Here is a 26,877-nt window from a genome sequence, read left to right as displayed (position 1 = left end):
ACTCACACTAGAAGTACTTAGTGATGGTTAAAGCAATACAACAGTAGCATAAGACCAAACTGAATCGGGCTGATTTAGAATCTGGGTTAATGGCATGGAGCAACACACCAGTTTCCATGCTAGCATGAAGAGAGGGTTAAATGCTTCCTCCAGCAGGTTGCTGCTTATAGTGTATGTATAGCGTAGACACAGATATTTGGATATACATACCATACATGCTGACTTCAGCTCCTCTCAAATATAGCATGGATTGTGTCCCCCCCCCACACACACTCCTGTTGCTTTTAGAAAAGGGCAATTTTTCAAGTTTATACCAAATGTCACTCTATTTCATTTTCAAATATATTCTCCAGGAAAGAAGGCTCGCTCTACCCATTTTCAATCTCTAAAGTTAATACATGAATTTATATTCTTTTCTCCCACTCGCTCTCTTAAATTAAGAGGCGTAATTACCAGGAGCGCTTGCTACAAACGAATAAAGTGCCATGGGAGGAGGAGCTGTCACCACTGGCTGCCTGGGGCAGCTGCCCCCCTTCCGACCAGGCTCCTTCCCGCTCCCCCGAGGATTCTGCTTATACGGCAGTTTCTCTCTCACATCCAGAGGCAGGAAGCAACCTTTCCCCACATCAGGACTGTCAGGAAACTGCCATCTGAAGAACAGGTGGTGGAAGGGCTCCAGCAGGATAGAAGAGACTCAGCAGCAGAAGAGGGAACCAGTAGGGGGGGAGCAGGAGCTTCAAGGGACAGGAAGTCGGAGGGGAGGCTCTGGGACACTTCCAGTGAGAACAGTGAGGAGGTATCAAGGCCCCCTTTAGCGACCCCCACCCCTCGCCGGAAGCTGTCACGCAGGGAATCTAGGAGACGCGTTTCCGTCAAGCAGCTTTTATGCTGGAAACGTTTCCGCAAGCGCCCACTGTCGGATTCTACCAGTGACTGACGGAGCCATGTCCAAGGGCTCCGCTCAAGGCAGAGCTTTGCTACGTTAAGCAAACTCCGAGGGACTAACCCTTTTACGCACAAGTAGCTCATTGTCCCATCACAAGGACCATCATAAAAATTCTTCAAGTTTATAAACCACTGTTTTCTGTGAGCATCTTTCCTTTCCACATAAACTTACCTATTTGCTGAGATAGCTGGCCGGGATGCTGTGGCAGTGGGTTTCCTTCATAGGCACACTGTTTAGACTAGGTGACTTTTGAGGCGCTGTCCAGCTGTATGATTCTACTTGTTACCACAGACACAACAACGATCCAAGCAACCTCAAACATGCACCACCACCTGCCAAAAGGAACAGACTTTTCCAGTAATAAGATTCAGCACTTGCATAGCACAATCTTTGGCAAGGTACTGTGCAGTCATTTAGTGTTCCATCTAATTTTAAGATTTTTCACACTTGGCACACATGCTTCCAGATGATGTGTAATACTCAGGACAGACACTAGAAACTAATGTGTATCAACAGCACTAGGTGCAACATTGAAGAAGAAGAAGAAGAAGAAGGCGAAGAAGAAGAAGAAGAAGAAGAAGAAGAAGAAGAAGAAGAAGAAGAAGAAGAATTTTATTATTTATAGTCTGCCCACTCTGGGTGGTTGACAGCATATTAAAAAATTGTAAAACATCAGATATTAAAAATTTCCCTATACAGTGCTGCCTTCAAGTGTCTTCTAAAAGTCAGTTTATTCCCTTGACATCTGATGGGAGGCGTTCCACAGGGTGGGCGCCACTACCAAGAAGGCCCTCTGCCTGGTTCCCTGTAGCATCACTTCTCACAGTGATGGAACCGCCAGAAGGCCCTCGGAGCTGGACCTCACTGTCTGGACTGAACAGTGGGGTGGAGGCGCTCCATCAGGTATACTGTAATGCCTCATGTTGGTTTAAAAAATAAACAATCTACATGCTCAGGAGTTTGGGGAAATTGTAATAATTTGTATAATGCATATCAAACAGTGCTTGCCACAGATTATTTCTCAGTAATCCTGGCTCACAAATCAGCTTCTCAGCTACTACACTACACTCTGTTGCTCTATTGGCATCTGCCTGCCTCAAGAGACAATGGAGTGCGCCTCTGGGGATGAAGCTGAACCGCTGTGCTAGCAGCACCGAAGTGACTTCCCCAGGGCATGAGACTGGGCAATGTGTGTGTAGCTTCTGGGCTGCCCAGATGACAAGACCCCCTTCTCGGCCTCGCTGATATGATCCAAAGGAAAGCAGAGCAATACGTTTGGCACCAGCTGAGCTGCCGGAGTTGAGAAGGAGGCATACAAGGTGCCATCCAACTACCTTAGGGACTCCAGATTTGTATAGGGTTTACTCCTTAGCCTTCTCTCAAAGATATCCCTCAAGGCAGCAGTGGTTTAGGCTCAGTTTTCCTTCTCCTAGATCTGCCAGAACCTGCCTTTTTGTGTAGGGAAGTGTAGGGGAAGTCCCTAATTCACCGAGGGTTTGAGACCCTCACCTGGTTGAGCTGGCCAGTCAAAGCCATTTCCCAGAGTGTGGCTGCTGTCACATGCTGACAGCTTCTAGGAGCTGCAAGTGAGAGCTGAGTGCAGTGTGGGGGCCAAAGGCAGACAAACTACCCCAGAAGGAGCATGACATGTTCCCCATGCCATGGGGGTACTACCACTGCCCTAACCCTCCATACACCACTACATTACATTACACTATACTAGTTGTTCCTTAATATAGGACTGCTCTCAATAGTATTGAATAATGTAGTAAATTTAAGATTTCTACAGTGGCATTGTTTTTAAAAAGACCATATTTTGCTTTATATCTAGTTGTACTATTAGTCCATCTAGCCCAGTGTTTTCTGCTCTTAAGGGCCAGTCTAGGCAAAATGTCATTCATGTAATTTGCTATTGTATGAATTTAAAAGTATGTAAGTGTAGGGGCCCTGATCCCTGTTGTGACCAGGGTGGGTGGTAGGGGGATTTTAATCTTTGCCTCCTCTGCAGATTGGGGGACTCACACCTTCTCTTTACATTTGGAAAAACTTCCATTGGTGCAGATGACAGCTTCTTTCCTGTGCAGCCATGTGGAAAGGGGTGGTCTGGATCAGGACCAGAGTGGGGAATGGTTAAATCCTATTTACACACACACACACACACACACACACACACACACACACACACAAATACACATATTTTTCTGTGTATAGGACTAGGTTTTTTCCAAAATAATAATAATGTCAAAAATCAGTGGGCGTCTTATACATGGATAGTGCTGAGGGTGGACTGGCAATTGGTTGTTGCCCAAAAAATAGGGGGCGTCTTATACATGGGGGCATCTTATAGCGGAGAAATACTGTATTTGCTAATTGCACCAGTGGCATCTCATCTAGTCTTCCCCATCTACCAGTTGCTCTCAAGTGGAGCCCCCCCCCCCAACCTGCCACCTGATCCTTTTATTTAGTGATACCATGGATTGAACCTGGGATCTTCTGCATGCAGAGAATGTGCTCAGCCACATAGCTATGGACCTACCCTGGAGTCCTCCCTGCCAATCATAATGGGGCATGTTTATCTCTGCCTCCTTCTGCTGTATAAGAAAAGAACAAACATGAATTCTCTCTCATTCCCTTAACTAGCCTCCCATCACATCTGGCCTGTAATGTATTACCATGGCTACCCAAATGGCATTCGTTGATTTTAGTCACAATAGCGGGAGATGCCTGAGCCAACTCACTGAGGTTTTACCCCTGCACTAGTCAAAGAGCTCATCGAAACCCCACATTAATTGACTGTAGCCTTTAAGATGCCTTTAAGATCTACTCATTCCTCTCAACTCCAATTTCAAGTAGGCTGTTTTGTTTAAGTGCTACAAGAAATTCCTCTCAGTAGGAAGTGCAAGAAAGCTGGTGCCCGTAGAAAAGGTAAAAACACATTTGAGGTATTCAACGTTGGCAGTGGATCACCTATTAACCCTGGTAAAGAACAATGTAACCAAATTACAAATACCGCAGGGAACCACATAGAGATGTTGCATCTGATAATGAGACATCCAGTTTGAAGTAACTAGAAAGGGATATCTCTGTGGGGAGTGGGGGTGGCTACTCTACTTTTAGCTGAAGCTATTAAAAAAATTACCTCGTGAACTGAGCCAAAGCAAATAAGTACCTATCAACACACAATTCAAGGTTCTGCATTGTGAGGAAATTGCATTTTAATTGCAATTAAACACACATGCATACATGAGCACATGGATACGCAACACAGAGTTATTCTACCTTGCTAGTGTTGCATCTCTCTGTGCGACCTAAAGCATCAGTTTTGTTCATGCCTCTTGTTGAATCTGGTGTGACTTACTGTTGAGCAAATGCATATTGAATTGTGCTGAAAACACCTGGAGTGCAGGTGAGATATTACTATATTTAGCCAAAGAGGACTACTATGACAACTTTTCATTATGCTTAGGCAAAGGAAGACGTTGTCATTTAGCAGCCCAAATCTAGGTACTTTGAATAAGAATCATGTAAAGTCTACTACAGCGGGTGGCGCTGTGGTTTAAACCACAGAGCCTAGGGCTTGCTGATCGGAAGGTCGGCGGTTCGAATCCCTGCGACGGGATGAGCTCCCGTTGCTCAGTCCCAGCTCCTGCCCACCTAGCAGTTCAAAAGCATGTCAAAGTGCAAGTAGATAAATAGGTACCGCTCCAGCAGGAACGTAAATGGCGTTTCCGTGAGCTGCTCTGGTTCACCAGAAGCAGCTTAGTCATGCTGGCCACATGACCTGGAAGCTGTCTGTGGACAAACGCCGGCTCCCTTGGCCTATAGAGCAAGATGAACACCGCAACCCCAGAGTCATTCGCGACCGGACTTAACTGTCAGGGGTACCTTTACCTTTACCTTAAAGTCTACTGAGACTTTGCTCTAAGACTAAGCTCTGAGAGAAGAGAAGAGCAGCAGTTCAAGTACAAATACAAATGTATTGTGCTCCCATTTCTAATTCCTTATGGATGACAAGATGCAGCAGGCACTGTGGAACAAACTGAGCTAGACGAGCACATCCCACTTAGCTCCTGTGGTTTAAAAAGCCTATAGTGGGGTTAAGACCCTAAAGTTCATTTGGCCTGCGGCCTTTACTATACTCTGGATGCAAGCAGTGGTGTGGCAGAATGCAGGGATATGAAACAGTAAGTGGGATGAAAGGCGATGACAGAGCCAACTAATTTAGTTTTGCCCTCATCCTCTACCTAGAGAAGAGGAATCTGAAAACCAGGGCCAGCCCCTGGACTGGAGGAGTTTAAGAAGGCAGGCAGGTGGGGCTAGCTGAGAGCAGACTGAGGTTGGTGGGCACTGCCCCACTTTCCCAAAAGGGGCAGCCTCCACTGGTTGGAAGTTGGAGGAATGATTAAAAAAAAAATGCTAAATGAAAAGCAAAACATTATAAGCAATGATGGCGCAAGTATTTGTGTATGCACGGATACAGTTAGGGAATAAAATAAATGTATCTGAGGGGAAAGGAGTGACAAAATGTATAGGCCTGCATCTGGAATAGGGTTGAATTAGCTCCAGGCTTCAACTCAGATGCTGCCACCCACATATGGCCCACATCTTACTACATAGCCCATATTGCGCACATCAAGTCCTGGATTAATTTGATGTTTCCTAACTGGAAACAACTTTTTCAGGCTTCAAATGGAGGATCTTTGCCCAAGATCAGGTTGGATAGTCTCGAACTAATGGTCCCCATTAGGTGAATGTAAACTAACTGTATGTCCATCTCAAAAGGCAGGTAAAGTGGAAATGAATGAGGCAAGAACAGCTAACCCATAATGCTATTATTTTATTCTTCCAGTCATGTCAGAAATGTTTTTGGTTTCTGCTGAAATGCATATATTATTTCTGGTGCATCCAGCCAAAGTATTCTGGTTTTATTGTTTTCCTGAGGATTAGCATTGGAGGTTGGCCCTGAATGGTACATTCTCACAAATAGAAGACCATACATTTTCAGATTTGTTTTAACATCTTCATTAATAGAAAGGATAGAAACTATGTGAGATAATTATACTGGAAGTGAACTAAAAAGTGTTAGGCAATTACCTACCACTTACCCATTGTTTGGCAAACTGTTAGATGAAATTCAGTGTTGGTGGGTACAAAATGGTGCATATTGGATTTTAAAAATAATAATAAACATTTCCCTTTCACCACTCCTGAAATATATTTGAGACATTCTGTATAGCACCCTGGAAATGCCAGCTGAACATACTACAGATGCAAAAAAGCAAACTCAACATTAAGCATGATTAGGAAAGGAACAGTAAATCATGCCAGTGACATTTTAATGTCTCTGTTTAAATGAGTGGCCCTTACATAAGTTTGACACGGCAGCCTGGTTTGCACATATCACTAAAACTATACAGTGGTACCTCGGGTTAAGTACTTAATTCGTTCCGGAGGTCCGTTCTTTTTTTTTTTTTAAAATAATTTTTATTGATTTTCCAACACAAATAAAAACAAACAACACACTCATATACACAAACAGAAACATATAAACATGTATAATTTCATAATCCTGTTTTCATACCCCTTGTTTCTCCGACTTCCCCATACCTCCCTTTTGCTGCATCCTTATTTTTAACATTTTTTTTATAGCAATTCTCCAATAATTAATTATTTGATTCACTTTCATTACGTTCCTTTTTCTTTAGCTTATTAGTTACAGCTGCAATTCTCTATTTCTTATTCCCTGACATCTAACACCCGGAGGTCCGTTCTTAACCTGAAACTGTTCTTAACCTGAAGCACCACTTTAGTTAATGGGGCCTCCTGCTGCTGCTGTGCCGCCGGAGCACGATTTCTGTTCTCATCCTGAAGCAAAGTTATTAACCCGAGGTACTATTTCTGGGTTAGTGGAGTCTGTAACCTGAACCATATGTAACCCAAGGTACCACTGTAGTTAAGAATATGCTGTGGATGAATGCAAGCAAATAACATGGAGAATGGAGCTATTACAGTGCTTGTTTTGCTCTTTCAGTATAATAGCATTATGGGTTAACTGCTCTTCCAACTGCTGACTTTGCTCCTTGGCTTCTGCTCTTGGCTATTTGGAGAGATCTAATCTGGCCCAAGATCCCTCCAAGATCCATCCAAGACCCCTCTGCCTGAGATAGCTGCTTGCTGTTCTTCTGCTCATATGCTCAGCTTCCCACAAAACCACCTTATTTCCCTCAGGATCTGCTGCTACTTCCTCCTTGGTTTCTGACCCTCTGTCCAGGCAAAAGGTCTTGTTTTGTTGAGCAGGCAAGGGCAGGAAGTTTCTAACATAACAGGCCTGGCCAATTTCAGGACCTAATTCACATTCTCATACTATAAGAAGATGCAAACACTCAGTGTGTCTTGCACTGATGGAGAGTAGTCATATATTGTAGAAGTGGCTTGGTGAAGCCAACAGAAGACTCTCTAGCACAGTCCAAAAACTGTACTGCATGGTCAAAACACTTCATCTTGCTTTCATTTTACACATGTATCACAGCTTAGGATTTTACTTATGGATGTGCCCTTAGTCATGTCATAAAGGCCTTGGCTGATATAAAGAATAGGCTGTCCATAATAGCTTTCAGTATAGCAGGTGTTATGGGGGGGCTGATTCTGAGCTGTGGAGTGCTGTTAAGTGATTCATCAACTCAGTGGGATTGGTGACCCACTCACAGCATTAGGATTCTCATTTGTCCAAAGATGAAATCCTGCAATTCAATAAATTATCAAACAACGCTTCCATTTTTCAAATGTGATATCAATTCCTCATGGAATCTTCTGTTTGAGAGACTATCAGGTAAGTAATAATCCCTTTGGGGCAGTTTGTTTTTATACTAACAAGTCTTTTTGCCATGAAGGGAGGGTGTGGAAATTGCAGCTTCCATCAGCACCACTAGGAACACCTTGTTTACTTGTTTATAGGATCTGTGAATCACCTTCCTCGACAGAGCCCAAGGCAATACGCAGCAAAAGATAAATAACAAAATATATCAATAATTAAAACACATAAAAGACAAAAAATCTTATATAAAGAAACCAGCCATTAAAACACAAATCCACACTTTGGGATTTGTTTGGGAGTAGACATTGCCTTGTTAGCATTCTTCCAATGTTAACATCCTTCGCTGTATCACTCAGGAATATACAGGCTATTCCCTCCCACATATATATGCACACTTTCATAATATGCTCAACCTGCTTCCTTTGGCCATAAACACACAATCACAAGCCACAGCAATCTATTACTAACCCCTTGCCTTTTCCTCTAAAGGGAGCCAGGAGCAATTTATCTGCTCATGTCAAGAGAGCAGGTGGCACTTGGACTCAAGGCTGAGGCCGCTTAGCCAATGATAAATAGCCTATTTACTGGCGCTGCATTTTTGGATGCTGTCCGCACGCAGACCAGAGAACAGCACAGAACTATAATAACAAACCTCATTGCAACCTTCGGCAGGAATGGGAAGACAAAGCACATAATAAATGGCTTTGTGCTAGAATGGCGGGGTGGAATTGAAAGTTTCCTTCCAGGCCTGATGCCTTGGAATTCACATCCCTGGAATTATCTAGGGCACCTGCTTTATCCTGGCCATCTGTAATGGGTTGTGCTAGGAAAGAGAGAAGCTCTGTAATCAGAAAATTGAGAGAAATATTTCTTGCTGTGATAATCTTATCAGCCAGCCAATATACATTAACTTTATTTTATTTTTATATTGTGGGGATACAGGTGCAACTGTATTCCCCACCCCTCTCCATTGTTGTGACTGGATTTGGGAAGCAATCAGAAGTTAGGTTTTTTTGGGGGGATGGAACATCCTGAATCTCCTTTCCTTGTTGGCAAAACAGGTCCTTAGTGATGCCATTTCTTTTCCACACTCTTAGTTCTAATAGTTATGCCTCTGCGTCCTTTATGCCTTGCAAACCTTTGCTATGCTCTGGCAGCTTCATTTCTGACTGCTTCCTACGACAAGGAGTGGCTCTACAGTTGTCAACAAGTTGCCCTTTCCCCACCCACCCTTCTTGCCGTACCTAATGAAGCCAAAGCCCTAGTACCATCTGGCTTCACTTGGACCCACTCCTCCTCCAGTGTGGAATTAGAATGCTGTGTGAGTCTCGCCAGCACTGCTGAAGGATACTGTATGCTAATAGCTTATCTCCCTTGGTGCTGAAGACTGAGCCCTTGGTGTGTGGTTTTTCCCCTGGTTTGCATCTCTAATTAGGGCAGCGCTTGCTCCTTGTTTTCCTACGTGTGCAGAAAACACTACATTTTTCCGTGGAGCTTTAAAGAAATGGCAGATGGCAAAGAGAAAAACGGAATAGGAAAGAACAGTCTTTGTTTTGGCTTGGGTGGGATGGGAGGGCTGGCCAGGAGGGTGGGGTGTGGCATTGAAGGATGTCCTAACATTTCCAGACAGATGTCCTACAAGCCAGTGTGATCTATAGTCAACCCAAAACATTTTCTCTTGTCAGAATTTAATCAGATATGTGGAGGCAAATGCTGTTTCAGCACGCCTTTATTTTAGAGGAGGGGGTATGTGCATTTAAAAAAAATATCATTTTTATTGCAGGATATTCATAGACAGCAAGGGTACATACAACATCCCTGTTCCCAGTTCTTAGAGTCCTTTCTATGGGTTAGTTATATTTGATGTGAGACACTGCTGTCATAGACATTGGGGGCGGGGGGGGGGGGGGAAGCAAGGGTAATGATTTTCCATTCCTTTGCTTAGTGTATGTGTCAGGGTTTTGTGTCAGCATCACGAGGATATGTTCTTTATTTGTCTGTCTATCTGTTTGTTTTGGTGGTGCAAGATGTTGGAGAGCCCAGAGAACATGCGTTAGTCCTTGAAGCTCTACTATCTTGTTCCTATTTGTCTCCAGGAACTGAGGAAACAAGGAAGCTTCTGGCTTGGCTCTCCCTTTTATAGTCACAAGGGGAGGAACTGGATGGACTAGTCTGGCATTTGCTTCGGTGGCAGACCATTTTCTTTTAGAGGAAGATCAGTTTTGAGGACCCTCAGCCTTCTCTAGGCATTTATTTGATTACTATACACTCAGAACCTATGCACATTTCATTTGTGTGCATTCAGCTTTATACACTTAGCAAAGATAGATAGATAGATAGATAGATAGATAGATAGATAGATAGATAGATAGCAACCCCACCTACAATTTCCCCCAATGTGTTTTGACTATACAAGATTTTGGCGTCAGGCATGACCTCCAGAACGTAACTCCTGTGTAATTTATGGGCTTACTGTACAGATGCCGCTAAAATGTCATTACTGCAGAGATCCTCTTCTCCCTGGAAGTGGCACTAGTGGAAACAAATTAAGCCAGAATACCCTGAATAAGTCTCCTTCTTCTGGTTAACCAGTAGTGTATGATCCATAAAGCAGTGTTTTGGCATCTATTTACCAAGGTGAGAGGCATGACAGGTGAGGAGGTGCTTACTCAAACCTTCAGGCCTGCTGCTTACTCAGGAATGGACACAATTTCCCTTTTGATTATACTCTTCCCATCAACTTGTCTCCTCCATCGCTTTTTGTATCTACGTGTTCCTATGTAAATCTATGTGTCTTTGGGGAGTGGGAAACAAAGAGGGAGAGATTCACTTGCATCCCTTTGCTTGCTTTGCAGTTGGAGGCAGAGCTGCAGGTGCTGAAGAGCCAGACAGGCGCCCATCATCAGAGTGTCTTCATCACTAGAGAGGAGGTGAATGCGCTGAGGTGAGCCTCCTCTCCTGCTTTCAGGACACCCAGGGAGAAGAGAAGAGACCAAGACCATCTAATTAGGAAGAAGAAATCAAATTCCTTAGTGATAGGGCTGTGAAGTTTAATTGGTATCATTAATTAACTAAACTATAATCTCAGATTAAAATTTCTCTCCTGGCTAATTGGTAGGCTGAAAACAAGAGGGCAGAACTCTTGAACAGTTTGCCAACCTGTGTGGAAAAGCAGGCATTTTAAGGTGGCTTTTCTTTCTAGTTTGTAATACCCAAAGCTAAGAGATGAGATGTCTGTCAAAATGAAGCTTTGCTCCTCTGCACCCCCCTCTCTATAGAATTTGTTGGCTGCTTTATCTTGGTTGGTTGCTTTATCCAGGGCAAGCAAAGTGACCAAACAAACAGACCCAAACCCCCACATAGATGCATTAAAACCAAAAGGAAAAAAGAAGAAATACATTAAAAACATACCAACTACTTCCCAAGAGTCACAGACGACTGTTAAAGGTCAAAGGCCTGGTTATAGATGAAAGCTTTTGCCTGGTGCCTAAAGATATATAATGAATTTAAATGTGCATTTTATACTTTACTTCTTTTGGTAATGTTTTCTTCTGATTTTTTTTGGGTTAACTTTGCTGTGTTAAATGTGCATTCTGTAGTTGACCTCCTTTGCAATGTTTTATTTTGAAATCTTTCAGATAATATTTTAGTTTCCTGTTAATTATGTTGCCTTGATTGTATACTTTGATGTTTTAAAGTGTTGTTAACCACTTTGAGATTCCCCCCCCCCCCAAAAAAAATATAAAGTGGTATAAACATGAAATGAAATGAAATGAAATGGTGCCAGGTGAGCCTCCTTGGGGAGAGCATCCCATAAACGGGGAGCCACTTCAGAAAAGGCCCTTTTTTTGTAGCCACCCCACCTCTGGACATCTTGCAGAGGGGGAGCCCAAAGATAGAACAATATTAGAAAGTGCTGAGCTGAAATTCACATTGCTGCTTCCTATAATCTCTTAACTTCCATAGTACTTCATTAACCTTCCTCCACTCTCCAAAAATACCTTGACTGTTGTGTGGTTCCATTTTCCTAAAGCAGATGATAGTCGGTCATTCTAACACTGAACTGCAAATTATCCCACAATTAATATAAACTGTTCTCTCACTTCAGAATCCTCATACATGCATCTTCACCCATGGTTTTCAGGGATTGTATTTATTGTGAAGTAGATAACTGTAATGGGGTTTGGGGTTGCTTGTGCGTAAGGCGCAAACTGCTCCAAGCTGAGTAGTTTGGTTAAAACTTTCCCCTGACTGGACAGTCAGTATTCCGTGACTGTCTCAATCACTGGCAGAATCCGTCAGTGGGCGTTTCCTGAATTTCCTCCAACATAAAAGTTCTTTGACACCAAGTCGCCGCCTAGCTTCCCTGCGCGGAAGCTTTCTGCGCAGAGTGGGCGTCCCAAGGGGAGGTCCTGTGCTCTCCCTGCTGGTCTCGCTGGAACAGTCCCTGAGCCTTCCCTCCGAAGCTCCCTCAGCCTCCTCTTTCTCCCTGGCGTCACGTCTATTTCCTTCCCCAGCGGAACCTCTCCCTCTCTCCTTGCTGGTTCCTTCTCCAGCGTCATTGGGGAGCCTTACCACCACCCTTGGCTCCGATGGCAGTTCCCTGACAATAACTGATAATTTAAGATTGCAGTTAAATCAGTTTTGGGACCGCAAGTGTGGAGAGCAAAAATGCGAGCTAACTTGGATATGCGTGATGAGCCCAAAGGAATCTTAGTTAATTCAAATCACATTGATGATTAAACCGTGCTGTACATTGCACCGATATAAATATAAAACTATTCAATCTTACTTTGCCATATTTTTGTAAGAAAAAAATGTTGTCACACTGCGGTTTGCCTTGTCACCAAAAGGCAGCCATGCCAACTGTGGCGGGAAGGCAGAGTGGCAGGCAGGCAGGTGGGCAAGTGAGCTGTCAGTGCAGGTAGCGGGCATCGAAGAGGAGCCACAGAGAAGCAGGCTTGGGGCAGCTCCCCACAACTGTCCTCTGCTCTGGCTTCACATCAGGCACCAATACCACTGCTTTGGTCTTAGCAGGGAGGAAGATGATGGCAGTGAAGTAGGGCAGTTGCTGGGGAGCTGCCCACAAGAGAGAAATGGTTTCTGGGATGAGGAGGAGGTAGCTGCAGGCAGGTGGGCAGCAGGTCAATGTGGGAGCAACGGTTGCTGTGGAAGGCTCTTTCCTATTCACTCTGCTCCCCATTGCCAGTGACGGTGTTACTGTCTGCGGCTAGGGATGGGCAAAGGGGAGACAGACTTCATCCTCTCCATTACTGTCTTCCCTGACCAAAGGATCTTGGGATTGGAGTGAGCTATGGGGTGGGGTGGGAAGTTTTGGACCAGTTGGGGGGGGAATTGGCAATGGGGCATCAGCAGGTGAGGATGGAGGGGTTGAAGGAGCTCTGTGGGGTGGGGAGGTTGGGTGAGGTGTAAAGGGAGGCAGGTTGGCAGCATGGTGTGTAGGAGCAACACAGGCAGGAAGCCCTAGTACATAAGTAATTGCTGGTGTGAGCTCCCTGTAGAGTAAAGAAAAATGTTTTGAAATACACCCAAACTGGTGTTCTTTGGGATTGTGTGTGTGTCTGTGTAAATTGAAAAGTTTATAGTAACAAACAAATTGTCTTGACCTCTAGTCTCCCTAATATTGTTGTCATTATTATATAATTTATTATTAGATTTATATACCGCCCTTAATCATAAGATCTCAGGACAGTTCACAGAATAAAATACAAGATAAAAACAAGTAAATAATTAAAAACAAAACAGCAAAACAATAACCATCCCTTCCCACGGACACATATTGTTATTGAAACTGTTTTCATAATAAACTAATCTATGTCCATTTTATTTGCTGACATTATCTCCCCTTCATATTTTTATTAAAGTGTTACAGCTGTGTGTTGGCATGTTATTAGTGTTTGTTATTTGGGTTGCCATCTACCTCGCCCATTTTTTATGAGGGCGGGACCTCTTAAATCTCCTGCACGGTCTTTGTTGGCATTGCTGCGGCTCCCTCGTCACTTATGCCTTGCATTTGCTTTCCTCCCCATGGAACCAGCCTTGCTGTTTGTTTTTGATTTTTACTAGCTGCCTGCCTTTTAAACAGAGGATCTGTCGGCATCCATGTAAGAAAGACTCCGAGTCTTGCCTTTTTGTAACACTGATGTGCTTCCAGCAGGAAAAAAAATAGTCCCCCTAGTGTGCTGTTGCAGATGGCAGAGGTGTACATGTTGTGATTGAATAAGAGAGAAGTTATAAAACAGCATTCCAGCAGAGGGTTCGGAGGCCCTTATAAAAGCTGTGGTAGAAATAGATAACTCCTCGTTCTGTTATTAAAGCTTTTACAGCTCCCTTTCCAAGGCAGTTGTACCAATAACTGAGCAGCAGCAACAACAACAAAAGTTTGGTTGTTTTAATTTAAAATAAAAAGCTCAGACGAAGCCTGTTAGATCTGTGATGACTTGCATTAGTGTCCTGGTCTGATGGGAGACTTTGCAGTTGTGTTTCCATTGCTTTACATTCAAATGTGCTTTCTCTGTTGTCATTTTTAAAGTATGGATGTCTCTGTGGTATAAAAGAAAGATTAAACTACGCATTTCTCCCTTGCAGCTGACTGTGCAAAAGCTGCACTTTAAAAAGTTCTTCTTAATGTGTAGTTTGCTTGGTCTCTAGGCTGGTAACGCAAGGTTTCAATCAGTTTGATATAAAAGAGGGAAAATGCAGCAAAAAAGCGTCCCGTGTTCTGCTCAACTGTCCCAGTAGAACACAGCTTCAGAATTGGCTGCAGGAATGTCCCCCTTTTTGCTTTACAGCTAATGATCTACCAATTGGGTTGTTTTTTTAAATGAATCCATCTGTTATGGGGCCATTCTTTATTTCACCCTGCAGCTTCTGCCTCTCCTCTTACGGGTTTATTATGCGGATTTTTGAGACGGATGATCCAGTTCTGTGACTCTGCTGATGGCAATGTTTATGTTTCACCAGGCCCGGGCATACTGATTTTCAGTCCAAAACATGTGAAGGGCAGAAACCTGGGGAAACCTGTTGTAGTAAATATAGTTTTGGAGAACTGAATAAAGCAAAGAGAGTCTAAAGTTCTCCTACTTTTCTGAAATATGGTATGCATGATGTTACAGGGAAATTTAAAAATTCTGCAAACAATATGCATGCTCTTCTTCTGATTGATATGGTGCAGCTCTATCGGTAAAACCAGCCTTCTGTTCCTTGCCTTCTGGGAGCTGGAAGGTTTCAAAACATTTTATCAATGACTAACCAGATCTGCTGGCATGGACTGCAGCACCTTCCCCAAATAGGACAACCTATAGGCTTTTGATTTTCCCTTCCAAAGCCCATTAATGAGTGTTAATCTTCATAAATCAACATTTGCCACATCCATTTGCCAACAATGTCAAGGACAGAAGAGGAAAAAAGTCGGATTTTCAAGTATTCCCAGGCTTGATGACATCTCTGATGCCTTTGGAAGTAACAAGTTTATAATTTGCACTCTCTGTCCATTCCTCCTCCCTCTTTTGCCTGCTACCTTAAGCAGCTTACAACAAGCCCTTGTCAGTACAGAGAAAAAAAGTACTGACACCTGTGAGAACAGGATGCTGGACTAAACAGACATTTCATCTGATCCACTGGGGTTCTTAAGTTCTTATTTCTGTCCCATGTTACCTCCAGGCTAACCTAAGCACATAGGGAATGTATTCTATTGTATCTTACATTTGCCCCCTCAGCTACCATCTGCTGTTTGCTGTTTAACTCCAGGAACTTTTAGAAATTCAGTATTCAAATACTTCACCCTGCCTTTGAAAAGAGGGGCGGGGGAATTATTATTCAATGATAATACTGCCAGTATTCACCCTATCCATGGCAGTGTTAAAATTTGTGACCAACCTACAGTGCTGGAGCCAAAGGATGTGAGACTTCCTTGGTTCCACACCTGTAGAATAATGGTTGAGAGATGAAGCTTTGAACTAGGTGGTCCTGACTTCAAATCTACCATAAGTAGGTAAACCACTTTCCCTTTCATCAATCTATCCTACCCCATTCATATCACATGACTGGTAATTAGTTTTTTTTAATCCTTTATTGTATCTGAGGGAGGCTCAAGAGGAGGAAGGATTCTGTGCTTTTAGCAGCCTTCAGCAATCTGGTGCTCTGCATGTGTTTTGGATCCCAGCAAAATGGTCATGCTGACTGGGACTTACAGGAGTTGCAGTCTAAAACATCTGAATGTCAGGTCACCAGGTTGAGGAAGACTATTATAGGTGTCTTCCATACAGACCTTGTGATTAAACACACACTTTTGAAAAACAAATGCAGAAATGGGAGGACAAAGACACCCTGTGTTAATCCCCCAAATCTGTATTCATAGCCTATGTGTGAGGGCTCTAAAAAGAAAGATAGAAACCCTTTGTTTTCTTTTTCTTTAATATGGAAAGTAAATTTTCCCTGGGAAGCTTGAAAGACTCTATCTATTTCCCCTCCTCCCTTCCTACTCATGAGAACAAAGCACTCTTTTTATCAAACATTTTATAACATTAAATGTGAAATTCTTTTCCAACATTATTACTTCTGAGGAGATGACAAAAGCAATATTAACACTGTCAGTCCCTCACTTGCACCCTGCCTCCCATAAAGCACATTAGCTGTGTGACTAAAGGCTAATTTTGGCATTTGATTCTGTTGACCATGCTGTACTGAACAGGTTTGCAGAGTAACATGTTTTACCTGAACGAGGAGGAGGAGGAGGAGGAGGATGAAGAGGAACATGACTATTAGGTTGGCTTTGTTTGTTTTTTAAACCCCCGAAGACTTAAGTAGCAGCAGATGAAGAGACCTCTTCAGCTGGAACAAATCTTAACGTTTTCTTTCTGCTGTCAAACAAGTACTCCAGTAAATCCTAAATGTTGTCTATGGATTTAGTGACTGGGTAGAGCCTCAGTAATTCTAAAGAAAGTCATGTTCTTGCCAGTGTCCATTAGTCACACTTGCTAGAGGTTGTGCTGCTCCCAACATCCCGTGTCGCTGCTCTTTGGAACGCTTAGTCTGAAGGGTTGTTGCAGCCACAGGGTTCATTTCCCCTCTGTTTTATGCCTGGCCACAGCACTTGCTGTTGTCTTTTGAGTGTTCTACCCCCCATCTGTGTTTCTCATAATGCTGATGTTTCCTTTGTGGCTACTGAAAGGTTTGTGTGATACAACAATGAAGACAGTGATTTTTCAGCCGGCTAGGTATATATAGCTTTCTGGGGATTTTCCAACAAGATCAGTTAAGACAGAAAGCATTCCCAGGAGACTGCCTCACCATCGCTGCAATCCTGTCTCCTCCTTGCTCTAGAGCAGGGGAAGCCCATGTGATACCCTCCTGATATTGCTGAACATTGATTTCCACCGGCCCCAGTCAGGGCAGCCAGTGACCAGCACTGATAGGAGTTGTAGTCCAACTTCTGGGGGCACACCATGTTTCCTCTCCCTAAGCCAGGATGTCTTCTCAGTTCATACAGGATTATGGAGGTGCCCTTGGCAGTGCCCTCTTCACAGAGTATCCATGCTCTAGAATAATCTATAATGGTGTAGGTTTCATAGTAGATAGATTTGGGGATCCTTGGAAGACAAATTCATTTGGGTTGGGTTCTCTGAAGAGAGAGAAGTTTTGAGAGAGAGAGAGAGAGAGAGAGAGAGAGAGAGAGAGAGAGTGCATTAAAGTGCTAGGGACACAAAGCAAGCTCATTGACTAGCCACAGTCCAGCACATAATTTATTCAGATTTATAGGTCTTCCTATACCAAAGACCCATAGGGCTTAAGAGCAGTTGTATGTGAACTGGTCTCTATCCCCAAAAAGCTCAGTTTGACTGGGCATATAGATGAACTAGTACTTGTGTTTTTCTCTCTCTCCAAACAAATCCCGATTCATATATAAAACTGAACCAGTGGTCTGGTTTGTTTCCTTCTGACTTGAGCAAGGAAGGAGTGGGGTACACAAGCTTGTTCTTTCAGAGTAAACCATAGTTTGGCTTACCATAATGTGTGAGCCACTCTAGTTTTGACAGTCAACCCCTTTAGTTTCTCCACGCTGAGCATGTGCTGTACCATCAACCTGTGGTTCCCTCCCAAATCCTTTGGCACGTTACGACCAGCAATCAACCTACTGAAGCAAAGACTGCGTGGAATTTCCCTGGAAAATTATTTATATCACCAGAATAGCACCGCACTTAGGCCGATGGCCAATTGGTGCTGCCTTATTTGGGGTATAACCAGGATACTGAAGAAGGAACTTGATCCTAACTTAGATTATTGAAGTGGACGAGAATGGAAAAGCTAGCAGATTCTGTCTCTTGCAGAGATGGAGATGGCTCCACATCAGAAATAGTTCACTCCCATGTTTATGACCAAGTTTGCTAGATTAATGTTTCAAAAAAGACAAGCACTCAGTACTTTGCTGTCTGAAATGGAGGATGATCATTGACATTCAGGGGAGTTTTGATTTTCTGTAAGGGGCATGCAGTAAGACTAGCTTAGGAGCACCAGGTAAATTAGATGAATGTCGGATGTGGGTTTCTTGCTTCTTAATAAACTGTTGTAATTGTTGGATACAGTAGATGCTTTTTATCTTAACTCCTGAACATTTCAAGTGTGTGTGTGTGTGTGTGTGTCTCAGGAGGCCAACCTCCTGGAAAAAACAGATTCACAGCTCAGAGCAGAGGCAGTATGGTTGAGTTCTTGCCTTCGAGCTAAAATGCTCTCTGAGGGCCATGGAGGTGCCTTCAAATGCTGCATTTTTATGCCTTCAGAGCCTGCTTTTTGGGATAATTTTAATTTCAATTACATCTGTTGCAGGAAAACCCTTCAAGGGATTTGAAGCACTATTCATAGCTGAAATTCTTTTTTCCTATTTTCCACAGTCTCTTCTTAGAAAGGGGTGGGTGGGGAAAGCGGTTTGTATTCTTTAACGGTGCTGTCTGATTCATGGCGCAATTTGAACCACAGATCTGCAGTACCTGGCCAAGCAATACGCCTTCAGCTCAGCCCTGAAGCAGAAATACTAGTGAAGAAGAAAGCACACTTGAACATGTGTAGAGTGCCTGTTCTCTCTGAGAACATCTTCAACTGGGGCATGACTACCAGTCAGTGGAGAGAAGACATTGAAGCTTAGAGTCAAAAATAAAACTGCCAATACCACAATAACTTTATTCAAGTATGTGGTTTGACACTTGGAATACTGTGCACAGTCCTGGTCACTTAATCTTTAGAAGGATATCAGAAAAGGGCAAAACGTTCAGCAGGTTGGATAAGTTTCCTATGAAGAAACGTTACAATATTTTAGGCTTTTTTTTTTGTTCAGAAAAACAGTGAGTTGGTGGGAGGTGGGGCTGATAAAAGTGAGAAATTATGCATAGTGTGTGTGTGTGGAATGATAGGAAGTCCCCCCCCCTTTTTTTTTTGGCCTTCCCTCGTAATTCTAGAAACAGGGGCATCTGCTGGTGCTGAATGTTGGAAGACCAAAGGAAGTGCTTCTTCACAGAACACATAGTCAAACTATGGGGTTTGATTCCACAAGATGCAGTGATGGCCACCCACTTGAACAGCTTTAAAAACGGATTAGGCAGATTCATAGAGGATAAGGCTCCGTGTGCACCTACCCCCAGGATCAGAGGCATGTGACCCTGAATACCAGTTGCCCTCATGCCCTGCTTGCTGGCTTATTGGTATCTGGTCGGCCACTGTATAAAAAGGATGCTGGAATGGGCCCTTGGCCTGATCCAGCTGGGTTTTCTTTATGTTCTTATGAGCTCTACATAGGTTTAGAGATGAAGCCCTAAAACACAAAAATCTCCAGCACTGAGTGGGGGTGTGTGTGTGTTTCTTCCAAGATACAGATATAAGGCAAACAGGTTCTTGAGAAACTGACTCCTGATTGTGATCAATTTTGTAGTGAATGGGGTGAAAGAAACACATTATTTTCTGCTGTTAAGTGCTGAAAATATAAATAATCTACAATGTAGCAATTCTGATAACTGGCTTCTCATAAGGTGTCAGCAAGAAAATCTTACTTGTCTCCCAGGAAGCTTACTTAATCCCACTTGCTGACAAACAGGCTTTGCTGATTTAAATAAACATTATGAATACCATTTTCAAAGACATTTTTTTTAAAAAAAACTTTTCTAGACAGAACAATCAAACAAACTCTTAAAATCTTAAAATCACAAAATGAAAGCCTTTTGGTTATTTCTTCATTATCCTGTATAAAGGTGGTTATTATAATCATCACCATCACCACAATTCTTTGTTTATTTATACCCTACCTTTTCCCCTGATGGTACTCAAAGCAGCTTATGGATGAAAACAAAAATTGCTAAAAACATAGGGAAAACGATCATTAAAGAATAATTAAACATTAATAGACTTAAACTATTTGCATATATAAAATATGTTCAAAACATACAAATAATTACAATAAAAACAGCAGAGCTTTATTATGGAGGCTCTCAGTATTGGAGGTCACTGGACTGACAAGGTTGTTTAGATTGTGGGCCTGCAGACAAACAGCCCATCTCCCAGCATATAAGAATCCAAAGATTTTAATTGTTGTTAACTATCCTGGGTAAGGAACCAATGATTTGCTCAATTCATTGTGACTCTTGAGCAGGAGTGGGAAGATGTGGGACTCCAAATGCTGTTGGACTCACTCTTATTTGCTCTAGCCAGCATGCCCATTGGTCAGGAATGATGCAGGCTGGGAGTCCAGTAAAATCTGGAGGGTCACAGATTTCCAATTCCTGCACATGAGAAATGAGCATCCTCTTGGGTAGGATTTCTACAGGAGGGAAACCACCATTCTTCCTTCTTGCCTGTTCAATAAATATGAGGCAGTAGAAGACCTTGGTTGGCCTGAGGCTGAAATTTTTCCTTGGCCACATGTGATGTTCACTGCTCAGCATTTCTCTCAGTTATTATGAGACTTTTTTGTGGCACAGGTATCAAAAGCAAAGGTTCCAGTTTGTCTCTTTCCCCCCTTAGATTAAAGATTGAAGAACTGGAGACTGAACGAAGCCAGTTGAAAGAGGAGAACAAAAACCTGGAGATGAAGATGGAACAGATTACTCTTCAGGTAATAGCGTCAGGAAGCTTGTCATGGTCTGGCTTACAGCCCTTGGACTGATGACTGGGGGTGGTATCTGGTATTTCTGCCTTTCCTCAGCCGGGAACAACGTTTCAGATGCTGAACCCATCCTGCACCCTCATCTTTTCTTAATGATCTCATACTAGGGTATTCCTTATAATATTTTGTACACTCCAATAAAGACCCTGGAGTATTTTCTGTTATTGGATAACTGGATAATGTTTTGTTCAGAGGCCTGGAATGCTTAGAAATAAGAATCTGAGTGCAGACTAATAACCAGATGTAGAGTTTAATGTTACAATTAATTCCTTGAATGCAGTCCTATTTTTCCATACATCCACAGCTTCACATTGAGAGTCTGAGGTGCCCTCAGATATGGAGCATCTCTTCTGGATATTATTTCTTGTCTCTACTGACAGATCTGTCCTCCATGGATGTATCCTGTCTTAAAAAAAAAAAGTGACATGGATTGGAGTGAGTTCTATAGCTTGTTAGAAGTACCACTTTTTCCATTGTCTCTGATCTGCAGTTACATGGCTATTTCCAAATTTTTTCTGCTCTGATTGACTACATTTCTTCATACTCTCCCTATTTCAGTTATGGTTTTATAAATCTCTCATGTTCCTGCATTGTTTTCCAGCTGGGGGAAAAATCTATTCAAAAGGTGTGAGGTCCTGCTGTTGATAATCCCCTTTGTGCTTTCCTGTACTACATACATACATACATACATACATACATACATACATATGCACTTACGAATGTAGATACATAAATTTGTTTATTATGAGGCTCAATTAGAGTTGAACAAGTGTCTTAAATATGGATGCACCATCAGTGATGGAAATACCCAGCTATAACCTCTCATAGAGATAATGGATTTTGAGTAGCAAAATTTGCTAATTTGCTTTCTGTAACTGTCGGGTCCAAACTCGACCATGTTATTTTCCCCTCCATCTCATTCATGAAAGTGTTATGGTGTAATTTGAGACTGCATAGGATTATGTCCATCATCTGATTATGTGGCTGCCACCCCAGAGAAGGAGGAGGGAGCAGTTCCTTGTGTAAAGTGGTTCCCCACCCCCAACTCGTTCATGTCCTCAGTAGGCCCATGAGGTAGGTCACTATTGTTCCCATTTTGCAGGTGGGGAACTGAGTCTAAGAAGACAAGTGACTCGCCCACGGCCACCTAGTGAGTCCATGGCTGAGCTGGAGCTTGAACCCTGGTCTCTCAGGTCCAAGTGCAACTCTCTGTCCACTGGAACGAATGGACTTCTACTGCTGATATTGATCCCGTTACTAATTGCAAACCTGTGTTTTGTACAAGCCTGATGCGTCTCTTGGCTTCTTCTATGTTCTTGAAATCAGACCACTGAGGACAGCTTCCAAGATTTCCTACTATAACTATATTCTGTTCACTGTCCAGGCTTATTTGGGAAGAACTCAGATGCTGCCACATGTGAGTTGGTAGCAAAATAAAAATGATTGTTTTGCTTGTATTTGAAGTGACACCAACACATATCCTAAATCCATTGATCTTTCATCTCTTCTTTCCTTCTTGTAACTGACAAGGATTCTTAACTGAAAGTTAGCAGAGAAGTAGACACAAATTTGATGCAGAGGACCTTGTAGTATTGTGACACAAATACTTTGCAAGTGGTGGGGTGGGGTGGGGGAGCCTTTTTGCACACTCTTCCTTTGGAATCCTTACATCCACCCCAACTAAACTCATTTTATGAAGGCACCACTTACTTTCTCCCTTCTGAAACACTGACCTGTGTGGTGGTGGTGGTGATGGAATAATTCTTCTCAGAACATAGATAAACAATAACCAGCTGTTCATTTTGAAATTTGGTTTTTTAAAATACTTTATGTTTGTGAAGAAGAGAAAGCAGAAATTGTTGTAGAAGTAAAAGATATTGTGTGTTTTGCTTCCTTACTCCCCATCTTTCCTGTTAATAGCAACTTCTAAGGTGTTTATTGTTTGAGGCCAACTCATGAGACTGAGGTTTTTTCTTCTCAAAGTGAAGGTGGGGCTGTTGTCTCTGCTTTTCTTACTTCTCTTAGGTGCAGCAACCACAAAATTGTTGTGGTGTTCTGTTCAATTTAATTTCCATCCCTTCCACTACCCCCCCCCATTGCCATGTACATTGTTTTGTGGTGGTGATGTTTTTGTTTTTCTTCTCTTAAACAACCACACACACACACACACACACACACACACACACATTCTATTACTCAGATTTCAGGCAGACCAGACCATTGATTTTATCTTGACACCTATTAGAGGGGAATCAGATTTCTCTTTTATTATCAATCTTGAAGATTGGGATGTGGGGGGGGGGGCGGTGGCAGTGGGGAGAGCAGGGAGTGATGGCTTTGATAAAACAGGGAGATGAGAGGTACTGAACGCCTTCGCCAAGCCATGTTTGGTGTGAATCCTGTCATCCAGCTCTCCTTTAATTGGGTTGCTGTCATAAAAAGTTGATGAAAATGTTGGGTTTGTTGTTTGGATGCCCTAGTCTCCAAGGAATGATTATAGCAGCTTTGGTTCTCCAGCAGGTTACAAGCTCATTTGTCTCATATTTCATGTGATTTCCTTGTCTGCAGATAGCTGTCAGTTCACAGCTCTGGGGCAGCATAGTCTAGTCCTCAGCCATTCTCTGTTTGCATTTAGGAAGTTTGCCAAGGCCTTCTCTATTCACAGTCCGTGCCTTTAGACCAGTCCTTAACATTCTTCAAGCAATTAGCTTCCCAGGTCTGCCTCCAGCAGGAATGATTGAAATCTTTCTGCTCCCATTTTGCTAATTATCCCATCCTTTTACACTCTTCTAATAAAAGGAAGATGTTCTTCCCTGATCCAGCCACACTGGAAGCAGGACTAAAGCATTGAAAACGATTGCCAAAGAAGATTTCAAGTGTTCTTTAACTTAAGAAGGGCTGACACCATCCTATGAAAGTGCTCAGGTAGCTCATAAAACCCACTGCTTTGAACATCAAATTTACTGTTTGCAGATTGCAGGTCCAGTTGTGACTGAAGCAGGCTGCCTAGGATGGTTATCATCATCATCATCATCATCATCATCACCACCATCATTTTATTTGTATGCAGCCTTTGCATAGTTAAAACAATGCTCAAGGTGGCTTACAACATGACAAGATTTACATGATTACCAACATGACAAAAGTCATAAGCAATAAGTAAAACACATCAAAAAGTACACAACTAAATGGAAAACAAATTCCACATAAATCATAAAATCTAAAACTAAGAATACAGCATTAATATCAATCACAAAACAAAAACGGGGCCCTCTCTGCCCAGCAGCAGCAGCAGTCCTTTATGGAGCCTGTCAGGCCCCGCCCCAGCCAGGTGGAGAGAAGCAGGGCAAGGCCCTTCAGGCTCCCAGCAGGTCAGTCCAGGGCAGTAGCAGCAGCAGCAGGTACTATTAAACATTTGGGGTTGCTCTTAGTAATCCCACTATGGTTCTGCTGCAGATGTGCATGCCTTCTGGGCAGGTGCAACTGATATCACGTATGAAGGTAGCACTTGGTTCTTGGTGACAAGACTGTGCCCTGCACCTCAGCCTCCAACTCTGCTGCCACCTCCTCTAGTTCATCCCACCCCTCACTTGTCAAAACCCCTCACCCTGAGGAGGCTCTCTGTTCTGCAGGAGAGAGAGCCAGCAGATCTGCTTCTGCTCTGACATTGAGAGTCTCAAGAGGAAGAACCTTCTCCTCCATCCCTAGGTGCCCACCTTGCATCCCATCTGCTTCTTCTTCCTCCTCTTCTCCTTCCTCTTCTTGGCAGTCCGGGGCTGCCAAAGCATGCCAGATCCTGATGGAGCTGAAGGGCCCATGATAAGAACTGGTATGCTCAGCATCCAGGTGATAACCGTTCCCCAGATCTTCTATTGACGTCTTCATAGAGATATAAATGGCATTGGGGACAAAATCAGGCTCCGTGGCACCCCATAGATCAACTGCAAGGAAGCTAAGGCACAGTCACCCATCAGATTCTCTGTAATTGACTAAAACTACTGTAACATAGTGCCCCAACCTACAGGGTTTAATCAGAAGGTTATTGTGGGTAATGATATCCAGAGCCACTGAGAGCTCTAGGAGAATCAATAAGGTCCCATCCCCCCTGTCATTCTCCCTCCCGCTAAGAAGGTGATCAGGGTGACCGAGGCCAATTCTGTCCTCCAAGTGGGTCTGAACCCTGACTGTAATGGGTCAAGATAATTAGCTTCATCCAAGAATAGACCATCTGCAGTAGAACCACCAACACCCTCTCAGTCACCTTGCCCAGAAAATGTGCATTGGTGACCAGGCAGTAATTGGCATAAATGTGTGGTTCCAGGTGAGTTTTCTTCAGGTATACCTGCACCACTTCCTCCTTGGGCTAGCAGGGACCATCACATCATGCAACAAAGTGTTTGCCATGCCCTGGATATATCCATAAGCCTGAATTTGTGGGGCCACCTATAAATAAGCCTGGTAAATTCATTTGGCTGTGTTAGGTGAAGCAGTAAATTAGCATTGCTTTAAATTCATTCCGTAATATGGTATTTTATTTATTTAAAGGTAAAGGTAAAGGTACCCCTGCCCGTACGGGCCAGTCTTGACAGACTCTGGGGTTGTGCGCCCATCTCACTTCAGGGGCCAGCGCTGTCCGGAGACACTTCCGGGTCACGTGGCCAGCGTGACATCGCTGCTCTGGCCAGAGCCAGAGCTGCACACGGAAACGCCGTTTACCTTCCCGCTGGTAAGCGGTCCCTATTTATCTACTTGCACCCGGAGGTGCTTTCGAACTGCTAGGTTGGCAGGCGCTGGGACCGAGCAGCGGGAGCGCACCCCGCCGCAGGGATTCGAACCGCCGACCTTTCGATCGGCAAGCCCTAGGCGCTGAGGCTTTAACCCACAGCGCCACCTGCGTCCCATTTTATTTATTTATTTTGTACAAATAATCAAATCAGAAATTTTCTAGGTATCTTTTTACTGTGTGGTTACAGTCTTCTGTAGAGAGGGGTTTGTCCTGCAAAGGTGATACAGAGAGTAAGAGAAGATGATGGTGATAATGATGAGGATTTGTAACATTGCTTTAGAGTCAATTGCACAGGAGGGGCTGTACAGATACAGAATGGAAAGAAGAATCATCTTGTGCCTTGAGGGCTTGCTGTCTCATTTGCTCCAGAGGAACCTAATTGAAGATCCAAGTTCACTTCCAAATGAAATAAAGCCTGAATTCCCCATAGGCACCAGCAGGCTTTATCACAGAAGCATATCTCATAGCCTTTCCACGTACTAAATATCTATTTAATTCTTGTCTCACCTGTGACATCAGCACCACACACAGCTGGGAATCAGTGAAGGCACTTGCAATTCTAAAAATATCCCAGGCAGCAGAGTGTGGAACTGCACTGCTTTGGAATATGTGCGGTGGAAAATATTGCGTTAATCCCTGGAGTTGGATGCTGCAGCTATGGCAAATGGATGGAGCTTGTTGGGTGTTGCATATTCCCATTGGCCACTACTTGTGACCAAGAAAGAAAGAAAGAAAGATACATTCTTGGCTGCAGGTAGCAGATTTTGAAATATTAAAAGGCAGCAAATTGTCAATTATTTTGCTATATTTTTACTGTTTGGATTATCTCCCTCGGGCACTAAAATATAGTGGGCTGCCTCTTCCCACATGTTTTGACTTGACCTACAGCTTGTTAACTAGTGTGTGTTTGCCATGAAATTACAAGCCCACAAGGGTTCATCATGAGTTATTTGAATGTTGCTGTGCTGTTTTGCTTTTTTTTTAAAAAAACCAACAACTCACTTTTGTTGTGTGTGAAAGTCCTACAAGTCTAGGCATATATGTGGTTCTGCAATACATATATTCTCTTATGAAAATAAATCACATGGATTACACAAATGTATTGGGTTCATGTAATTTATATAGATGCACAATTTGGGACAAGTTAAGTTGGATGTTCGTGT

At 43.1% G+C, this 26,877-nt stretch overlaps 1 protein-coding gene across 2 annotated transcripts in view; it reads left to right on the top strand.

Moving 5' to 3' along the window:
* MAD1L1 (mitotic arrest deficient 1 like 1) overlaps positions 1-26,877 on the top strand; it is a 452,304-nt gene that overhangs the window by 205,800 nt on the left and 219,627 nt on the right. For both annotated transcript variants that reach the window (XM_079953794.1, XM_079953795.1), the window contains exons 14-15: positions 10,616-10,704; positions 20,787-20,877. In XM_079953794.1, the coding sequence (XP_079809920.1) occupies positions 10,616-10,704; positions 20,787-20,877 (180 nt within the window). The remainder of the gene's footprint in view (positions 1-10,615; positions 10,705-20,786; positions 20,878-26,877) is intronic.

The sequence above is a fragment of the Podarcis cretensis genome (genome assembly GCF_951804945.1).
Source record: "Podarcis cretensis genome assembly, chromosome: 14".
Lineage (NCBI taxonomy): Eukaryota > Metazoa > Chordata > Lepidosauria > Squamata > Lacertidae > Podarcis > Podarcis cretensis.
The sequence above is the reverse complement of the archived record's forward strand: the minus strand, read 5'-3'. Positions and strand labels throughout refer to the sequence as shown.